This window comes from Galleria mellonella, unplaced genomic scaffold (assembly GCF_026898425.1).
Source record: "Galleria mellonella isolate WM207_F2 unplaced genomic scaffold, CSIRO_AGI_GalMel_v1 utg72, whole genome shotgun sequence".
NCBI classification, from domain to species: Eukaryota; Metazoa; Arthropoda; class Insecta; order Lepidoptera; family Pyralidae; genus Galleria; species Galleria mellonella.
Genome location: NW_026442144.1, coordinates 1,811,256 through 1,822,183, shown reverse-complemented (window position 1 = coordinate 1,822,183; position 10,928 = coordinate 1,811,256). Strand labels below are relative to the sequence as shown.

The following is a 10,928-nucleotide window of genomic DNA, read 5'->3' as shown; positions in this document are numbered from 1 at the left end:
TTGTGCCAAGAGAGTTATTATTGATTGACAATTCATTAATTATATTTTACATTTTTAAATATTACTTTACAGTTATGTGTAATGGCATCCCACAATAGTAGTCACCAATAACTAATAGTTGTACTGCAATGTAGCTCTTGGTACAAAATTGCAAATTTACCGTCTGTGTCAGTTCGATATCACACTCTAACTTGGTACGATTGGATGTGACAGTGACAACAGCTGGTCTGTGGTATTCATGTACTTCCAATTTCAAAGTTAAATTAATTATCGGTAACTCAGTAACCACTTGCGAGTTTGATAACAAAACTTACGTTTTGTGTTAGCTATTCTGCATATTTGACTCTTTGAGCATAATTTGCAAATTATAATAAAATATATAGTTTTTTTTACATATATTGAAAGTATTCTTAGGTTTTGTTTTATGAATGTAACTATCTATTAAATAATAAATTACTATAGGTTTCATTTCATATTGTTCACTGCCTATATGTAGGTAGATAGCGCAGGAATGCATAACATTTTACCTACCTAGCTTTCAGTAGAACATAATTTATTTTATTATCTGCAAATGTGAGTTAGTTTAACAATTTCGTTATAAGATTTTATGGATGTTTAAGTTACATTGTTTTTTTTTAATATAGATTATTAAATCTTAATTATCTGTCGTTTCATCACCAAATTTGTATGTTTTTACGTCTAGAACACCTACAAATTAATTAAATTCGTTCTACATCGTGTTTTAATAAACATATTCTACGCAATATATTATAATTAGTATTTTTAATAATGATTATATTGCACTTTTATTTTATTATTTCTATAACGTAGTACTCCTTGTACCTATATGCAATCTAGAATATGATCAGACAAAATTTATTAAATTCACTTTTTAAAATTAATACTAACTAGAATTTTATGCACAATTCCTCAAAAGTACATCCATTCAATAAATACAAGATATTCTAATTTGAGAAACTGAGAATTGATGAGATTACATAGCTATGCTTTACATTTTAGGTTAAAATATTCATGGACTACGGATATTGTTAAACAATCAATCATAAGTGTGGGTGATTTCATTTAATGTTCATTTTGTTATCTATTGGTTGTAAAATACAGATATGGCATCAAAATGTATCAGAGTGAGGAGATTATAAATTGTAACGATGTCATATCAAGAGTGGGTTAAGTAATTTATTGAAAGGTGCGCATTGAAATCACGTTTATTTGTGCGCACGCGCCGACGACGCACCACGTAACAAATCATGCTTATCGGTGGGTCGCGACTGGATCCATTGCCGCTGCAGCTCTAAATCTAGACGGATCTAGATATTTGCCTACAGCTTCCTTACTGCACGTTTCTAGACTCATCTTTCCACAGAGTTAGCTTTCAGTTTTTTATACAATTTGAAATGGTAAACAAACTGACATGATAGAAAATAGTTAACATTACATATATATTCGTATATACATACCTAGATGTGGACAGGTATCACAGTAAGTAGATACTTACTGTGTGATACTTAAAAATGTGCGTCAATTTTGTTGTATCTACTACAAAATTGACGCACATTTTTACTCTTTATCATTTTTGAAAACTTAGATTTGATGCTCCGTACCCAGTAATTTCGTATACCTTTTATTAATGTTCTATTACTAAAGTTACTCAATCAGGATCCTTCGTACTTCATTACGTGTTATTAGAACAATTACCTACCAAGCGGCTACATAAAAATGTTATCTAAAAATTTAATCTCTACACTACATTAATAATGTTTCTAGTTGAAAAGACATAAATAATTAAATGTAACAATAACAAAGCTCTTCATAAACGAGGTCAAATTAGTGTTGAAACCCGTTTGCGTTATCTGTAAGGCGATCACTTATAACTAATAGAAAAGTTCAAAGTTCTATTAGACTATTAGGTGTGAACTCTAATTGGTACCGCATATCGGCAGTCGATATCTGATAAGATAATCACGATGCAAATAGGAACAGAATTAATTAATGGGAATGCATTAGATTAGCGGTAGTGTGGGGACGCAGAGCACGCGCCGAGCTTCTTGTTTGGACGGAGGGGGGAATACACTGGTGCACCGCGCACGCACGCGCCTCTACACACATCTTTACTTCACTGGTCACCTCTAATTAGAAGTTGTGTAAGCTAAATTGAATACTGTCTTCGCTAACGTGCTGATATGAACAAACATCCGTTTATTTTAAAGATCAATTTAGATTCAATCCATCATTCGGCATCCTAAATAGCAACCTATTTAAAATATTTTTTTTTCCGAGTACTTGTTTCTTAACTTTCCCATTAAATTTAAAAAAACCAATTACTAAGGACTTGTGCATAAAGAATGAAAGCGTCGATTATTCTCAATGTTTTACATTTTTATTACATTAGTATTACATATACTTTGTAAAGGTATTGAGGCACAAGCAGCGTGCTTGTTTGAAGGATGGTATATGGTCAATAGTTTTACTAATTCCAATATATATTACACAAATTAAGTATGGCGGTTTTTCCGTTATTGCGAAAAACTTTTCTTAGTATATGTATGTCTACTACTTTCGGACCGTGAAGAATCTTGTTTCCCTGCATCTTCCTTCTTCTTCTTTTTAAAGTGCCACCTTTTTTAAGGTCCGACGGTTGGCGATCATCATGAACATCTTTACTTTGTATACCGTCATCCTGAAAAGGGAGCTGATGACAAAAACTAATGTCTTTGTTAACTGATCATTATTATTTACTAACAGCTTTGGCTGCGTGAATATATATACATATATACTTATGTTTAAAGTTTAGATTATAGTATAATATACTAGCTATGCCTCCGATTTCGTTTAAATGACCGGTATAGTAACAAAATCGCTACATGTATGCCAATTTTCAAAGCGATTGATTAAGTCGTTAAGGCGCCAAGAGCAAATAAACAAACTCACTTTCACATTTGTAATATTACTAAGAACAGAATAGGTATATTGTGAGTCAATGAACTATTTAATACATTCGCATACGTTGTCAATTTACGTACTGTTTATGAATGATTTGATTGCGCAAGAATTAATCAATTTATTATCTAATTTGCCTTTATGTGAGTCTAGATATGAATTGCAGTTATTTCGATAAAAAAAACGCCAATAGTTCGTGGCGTTTAAGAAACGTGCACTTGCCTGACAGGGTCAGAGGTTAACCGTTCAGATTGTTATCTTATTGGACAACTTTCCAAACAGTAAGTGACACGATAATGGCATTACGTTTAGATTTCTAAGATAAAACTTATTGGATTACATTTTGAAGTAATCATAATGTATTAAATATCTAGATATAAATTACAAATGTCAAATGTATAAAAATGTAACATTATGAAACAGATCGATTACAACAATTGCACTATTTAAAATTGTTATTATACTTATAGCTTTAATAATGCCATGTTTATTTCATGATTTATTATTAATTAAGAAATATTTATCGCCTCCTCTTGACCGCCCAACTACAATAATTTAAGTTTGTAATCGTCCAGGTCACAAAGTGTATGAATGAAAAAAAAAAATATGATTGTTACTATTTTACGAATTGAGCAGTCGATTGTTATGTGGTTTATAGATATAGCGTTGTACTAGGAAATCAGGAGCGGGCCCGTGCCTGGGTGGTGACCTCGTGGCCGGGTGACCGTCGGCGGCAGCGTGGCGCTCACTGTCTTGCCCGACCCACATCCGACCGGTGGAGCGCCATTGTCTCTATAAACGCGCCACAGCTAAATGATTAGATACTTAGTCACAAATTGAACCCAACTGGCGCCGCCAGTTGTACTACCTATTAAAACCTTGAAACCTTTGAGACTAGGTATATCTAAAGTTAAATATAGGCACACAGAATAGGGAAGTACATTTACAATCGGTTTTCTTTGTCTAGGTCAATTGCTGTTGGGCAATGTATATTAAATTACAAAATTTATAGAAATCTTATAATACAAGAATTTGCAGGTGCAAAAGGGTGTACTACTATTTTTGTCCATATTGTAGAATTTTGTTATTGTTAGAATCCATGTTTATCTGCGATAATATTATAGGTACCTATATGTGAAAACAAATTAGAGGATATTCATATTATATGTAATAAGTTAAAAATTTATCTTCTCCATCAGAAAGTATATATGTGATATATATATATATATATATATATATATATATATATATATATATATATATATATATATATATATATATATATATATATATAAAAAAAATTGATTAGAATAATAAAAATTTTAAAAGTGGTAAATTTATTAAGTTTTTATTTAGAATTTCTAAATTTAAATTATTTTCAACTACAATTTATAATTGTTTATTATTCGATATAAGGTATACATGTATATAATCGTTGCAAATACTAATAGAAATTGCTCGCTCATCTCCCAGTATACCTTATAAACAATACATATACCTCATGTTTCGATTACTCACGCATGGATACAAGGCATGCACTCGATTGAACGTGCTCGTTTGCCTATAATAGATAACTGGCTTAGGCTTCTAGATAGCGCCAACATAGATCAGATTACTCCATTTCGAAGGTAAAAATGTTTCGACTATCCAGTGCGAATCATCTGATTTCTTGGAATAAAATGATTACTTGTTGACACAGTAAAAACTATACTACGCTAGCACCTAAATTGAAGCAATTGACTAATATTTTGTCCTTAGGTTTATAATAATTATTAAATTAATAATACACTATATTATAATAATATACTATAAAAATACATTTATATATATATATATATATATATATATATATATATATATTTTCATTCGTATTATAAAACTTGTATCTATATATTGTATGTTTAAAAAAATACAATGAATTTAATCATTCATGTGATAAAATTCAAATACTAGTCGAGGCTTTTTCATTCTTAACACGTAATTTAAACCGGTAGTTATTATATTAAAATTACAAAAAAGTTAAAGGAATACTTTGGAATAAAGATCTTAATAATATCTAAACTAATTAATTTCAAATTTTGTTTAAAAATACAATGAATTTAATTGTGATAAAACGTATATAGTCCAACACAAAAGTACTCCCCCTGCATAAAAAATCGACATAATGCATAAATGCATCATGATATTGCCAACGTTAAACACTTTTCCAAAAATAAAAACTGTGAGAGATTTTTAGGCTCCTTTTTTAAAGTAAACATACATATCATGGTTGTAGGTTTTCATGTTCATAGCCCCGTCGTAGCTTTTTTTATCTCATTTATGTCCCCATTAGGGTAGGCAAATGGAACGCCCCCGAAGTCACCAATTTGGTTTTTCCACAACAATCTTGAAGAACGCTCGTCGGTTACGGGGGCCAAATTTGGCCCTTCTTCAGGCGAATATTTGGTCGGTGTTCGGTCACCGTAATGGAATTTTTTGCTCAAAAATCTCACGGAACGATCCATCCTCTCCAAATGACCAAACCAACGCAAATTTTTTTCATTTTTTGTCAACATCGTCTCGTTTCTCTCTAATCACACTGTTTCGTGGACCACGGTTTTGCCACAAATTCTCAAAGCTCTCATCTGTACAGCATTTATCTTACTTTCATGCCTGACCGTTAAACGACGGTCCCCATTAACACAAGTTCGAATTCTTTCCACGTTTTCGTCGGAATGTCTCTGAACTGGAAACAAAGAACCTAAATATAGACGTCCTTTTTCAACGTGGGTCATCTTGAACCATTCTCGTCTTCTCTGAATCTTTTTCAGCCACTTGTGGACGGTTGGTTCATTCACAGCATCATCCCCATAAAAAGTTCTGAGATCGGCAAAAATTTCACAGAGCTCATTCTTGCCGAATTAGATCCTTTCAAGAGAAACTGTCCATAAATACGACGCCAAGCTGCTCTTCAACGGAAGCGGGCTCCATCCACAGGCATTTGAATCCTTATATAAAGATTTGAATGCCCGTTTCGTTAATACATTGGTGTTGACCACAGTTCATTCCTCTCACAGATGGCGTCAATGACAAAAACCTTCTGATGTTGAGCTAAGGTTTTCTCTGTTATGCCGCACGGCGGTCAGACCAGAACTGAATCAAATTGTTAATCAGAATCCTAGCATACAATTTGACAACACTAAGGAATTCCGGGCACTCCTGTTGTGACCCGCTGCCTTTATATAGTGGCACAATAACAGCTTTGCCCTGGAACACAACCGGACCGCCAACATTTCTCGCATTCCAGAACACTTTTTTATACGAACTTTCCGGACAGACATAATCTTCATTGCATATAGTCCAACATATCGAAATTATTTCATCAACTACTTAATGCATAAAAAATCTCTTCCAATGATCTAAGACTTCCTTTTGTTCCGTATAAAACATAAATGCATCATGATATTGCCTTATGGAAATTGTTAAACACTTTTATTAAAAATAAAAACTTGGAGATTTTTTAAGGTTTTTTTTTAAGTATTTGCTATAAACATACATATCATATGCACTAAAATATGTTATGGTATTTATGTTCATAGGGATACGTTTCGGTTTAAAGGGTAGAATATGGAAGTGAAGTTAAAAAGTAAGTAAATATGACAATATTTTAATTCTCAAGAAAAGCAACGCGTGGAGGTATCTATTATGGTGTCGTATTATATTCTGTGGTGTCTATTATACTGATCACGTATATAGGTGGTGACTGTTATTATTTTCCATCATGTGGGGCATCAGCTTGTTTGTTATTTCAATTCACCGCAAAGAAGACGCAGTTTACGGTATCTTCTCACTCTCAAGGCACTTCCCTTGAAAATAAGTCGAGTCTAGGGATCCTTGGCGTTGATACGAGTATATATAGCGACATCCAGTTTTGCGGTCATCTGAAGGAAAAAGCTCCAAAAAGTTAGGAGTGTTTAATAGAGTGAAACACTATTTCATGCCGTAACACCGCTGAAATTATATAAAACTCAAGTCAGATCACATATGGAATATGATTTTCACCAATGGGCAGGAACGCCACAGTACCAATTCCTTCCATTAGACCACATTCAAAGTCATGCGGCTTGAATTATTGATGATCAGCACCTAACTGTCCGACTCGACCCTCTGAAACTGTGTAGAGATGTTGCATCTCTGTGCATCTTCTGCCGAATTTATCATGAGGAGTGCTCTAAAGATTTGTTCGGATTGATATCTGCTGTTGATTTTCACCACCGTTCAACCCGCCATAAACTAAAGTTCCATCCCAACCATTTGGATGAGTGGCGATACTCCACCGTGCGTTTTTCAAGGCACTTTCTTCCATGCACAACCATTCTTTTGAAATCAGCTTTCAAGAGCAATATTTTCGAATCGATACGCCCATCATAACCTTCAAGAAATGAGCATATTCCTTAGGTTGGCAGCACACCTGCAATATTCGTACCTTCTGTGTTGCGGGTGATTATGGGCGACGATAGTCACTCACCATCAGGTGAGCCGCATGATCGTTTGCCCCTGTGTTATAAAAAAAGGCTCTCCTCATTCTTATGTACTTAGTTTATATTGCTATATTTTCAGCAATAATATACTACTACGAAATAATAAATGCTAACTAATAACACAAATGCGCACTTTACAAACCGTTAAATATTTATAACGATAAACATCGATCGTTATCATATATATAATCGGTAGCAATAACAGGACCTTCTTTCGACAATATTTATAAAATTAAACGCAATTGATTTATTGACAATAAACATGTAACAACTCTATCTATATAGAGTTTAAACTATATATAGATATTATATTTATTTATATAAATAAATGTCATATGTTTATTGATATTGCTATACAAATATTGTCAGCTAACAAACCAATATGAATATTTGTGGCTATCTAAATATGTTATTATCATGCCAATTTCCAATAGGAATGTAAATACTCGTATTTGTTTAATGCTTTCATAGTGATGACGTACTAAATCATTAAGATAATGTTATATTTATGTCAACTTATGATTCTAAAATTTAGTTTTTTTAAAATGTAAATATTTATAGTCTTTTTACCGACATGATGATTTTTGAAAAATAAGAAAGAAGAAACAGAATGATGCAAGGATCTATTATAATTATTATTATACAAAATAGATACCGACTTAATTTTGAAACTTACTATTTTTATTAACAACAAAAAGAGTTGCATGTAATTTTTAGTAATTAGGTATTTTAAATACTTTTAAATCGTAATAAAATACCAATTAATCCTTAAATGGAGATACATCTTGTTGTTGTTTTGCATGAGAAGGTATTGAATACATTAGAGGTAAAATCAGGTAAAGTAAAAAAGAGATTTTTCAATCTAGGTAATGATTTATTTTCTGTAATATAGGAGGTAACAGAAAGGAACGCGATGGGCATATGGCTAAATTAGCCTCATGAATAGTCACTATTTTTATATATTTTATACAATAAAAATAGCATTATGACATACTATTGTAATTTTTTCAAGAAATATATTAATATTTATAATTAAGGCACTTTGTACATGGCTTAGGATACAAATATAGGTTTTAATATGTGTATGACACCAGGCAAATGCCACATGACTAGCGATGCCGCATATAGCGCGACTAAAATATCTATAATTATGAACGTATTATAACTTATAACTAAGAGTTTCAATGTACAATATTTTCTTAAGAAATTAATAAATTCTCATTATATTGTGCACACGGAATGAGACTTTAACATGAATTTCCCACAAAAATAATTTAAATAATTAATAGAGTACTGTAGCGGTCGTCACTAAAAATGAAATTTACAACTATACGAGATCGATAATCTTATACAGTTCAGTCTTTTTAATAAGCATGAACAGTAGCCGCTGAGGGCAACGTTTGATGCGTGTGCGCCGACGGCAAGGCTTCTGGACGATATTCATAAGGAGTGCTACTAGGAGCCCCGCATCCACTTTCCAAGTGTTTGCTCAAGAGTGACATACGTGAAAATGTTTTTCCACAGCCTGAACATGAGTATTTTTTAACGTCCGAGTGAGTTTGTAAATGCGCTCGCAAGTTTGATCTATCCGCGAATGCACGTCGACAATGGTGACAAGAGAACGGCTTTTCTCCGGTATGTGTCCTAATATGTCCTTGTAGAAGCCAAGGCCTTGAGAAAGCTTTACCACACAGATGACATTTACACGGTAAAGTGTGAGTGCGAATATGCATTTTAAGTGCTCCTAAAGATGTATACACCTTCGCACAATACTTGCAACTGAATGACTTTCTAGCGAGACTGCCTTCAGCCGCCGCACAGTGATACTGTTGATGTTTTGAAAGTCCAGAGTAAGTGGAATAGGATTTTGCACAATCAGGGCACTGATAGCGAGGACGTCTCGATGTAGAAACTGAGACACCTGAATCGGAGGAGACGGAACCGGGTGATCGCAAATCTTCAGGGCATGGCGGTGGTGAACAAGATGAGGGCGGCGAAGCAGGTGAATAACGAGCGTAGAGTTGTGGATGCGCAGGAGGTGATAATGCTGGCGCGGCAGGGTACAGCTGTTCCAGCGGGTAAGGCGCGTAAAGTGTCGGTAGATAGGCGTACTGCGGCGTAGGGCGGGCGAGTGGGGTCGGCGCTGGCTCAAGACGAGCCCGGCAAGCTTCTAAGTATTCCAGTTGCTGTTGCGACCATTCACGGGGTTCTACTTTTACCGCTGTAGCAGCTACAGGCGATGACGCCTTGCTTGGATAGTTGCCAGTCTTAGAGAGATCTTCTGGTTTTGTGCTAAGATTCTGGGGTTCTTCATTTTCGGTATCACCTGTGGATAAAAATAAATCTCTATTAAAATATGTACATTACCGACTCAACTGAAATAAATTAATATTACACTTGACTATACTAGATATTTAGTTAATTTTATGCATTTATTTTTTTAAATATGACTTTTACTCAGATAATACTCCAATTTTGTAAAACGCTAGAGCTCATTTCATTCTCTTTTCCATCATTTTATATTTAGCTATATTGTTGGAAAATGTATTGAATAAACTTGTGAAATCAATACTATTAAAGTTTATATAAATTTATCTTCTACATCATGATAAATATAATTTCGGAGTACTTACAGTGATAATCATAGTAAAGTCGCGTTGCCATGTGGGCGGGGTGAGGCGGCGTTGTGGGCGGTGTCGCCGGCCGCTCCTCCCGCACCAGCACCGGTCGCTTCTTCAGCGGGCAATGCGCATACTTCTTGGTCATCAACGCACGAGTTGCCTGCGAATCCTCCACAAGCATCTTGCACTGATTTCACAAACACTTAACAAAAAAGTTCGTTTGAGTAAGAGCGTATGTTGTCACAAGTTCACAAATTTTTATAACAGTCCAAACATCGCAATGCTGCGCCGGAGTAAGCGGAGTCGTATTGTAAATGCGACAGTCGTTAACGTGCACTAGTCTGCGTCCGAAGTTGGAGTGGTGCGGCGAGGGAAGGCTGCGAGCTTATATGGGCTCCCCGTCAGCGGCGAGCCAGGTGGCGGCGGGTAGTCCTCGCACGTGCGCGGTGCCCAATCGGCGGAGGGCGCGGGGCTCCGGCCAATGGCGGCGCGGCGGCGGCGCGGGGCGGCGGCGGCACCTGCGCCTCCGCACCCGGCAGCGCTGCAGTTTCACAGTGCGATATGCCCAGCTTCAGTACCGCACCGGCTGGAACCGTCTCAGCAAAACGATTTTTTGCGCAAGTCTTGGGGTTAAGCACCTTTGAACCGAGCCATTGCGCCTTTTTGAAACGGTCCCATATCATTGTTCAGTCGCATTTATTGTATTTTTAAGACTTTGTCGGAATCAGCAGCTGCAGACATTTATAATAAAACATTTTGCCTTCCATCTGAAAATTATAACATTTTATCAGTAATCTGAATAAATGTAGAAAGTGAACATTTAAGAATA

At 35.0% G+C, this 10,928-nt stretch overlaps 1 protein-coding gene across 1 annotated transcript; it reads right to left on the bottom strand.

Annotated features, from left to right (window-relative positions):
• Nucleotides 1-8,312: 8,312 nt before the first annotated feature.
• Nucleotides 8,313-10,457, bottom strand: LOC113517038 (zinc finger protein SNAI2-like). Its single transcript, XM_026901556.3, has 2 exons — nucleotides 10,112-10,457; nucleotides 8,313-9,804 (listed from the first exon to the last, which is right to left on the bottom strand). Exons 1-2 carry the CDS (start codon nucleotides 10,278-10,280, stop codon nucleotides 8,843-8,845), a joined length of 1,131 nt encoding a protein of 376 aa, XP_026757357.2. The 5' UTR covers nucleotides 10,281-10,457; the 3' UTR covers nucleotides 8,313-8,842.
• Between the last annotated feature and the right edge of the window lie 471 nt (nucleotides 10,458-10,928).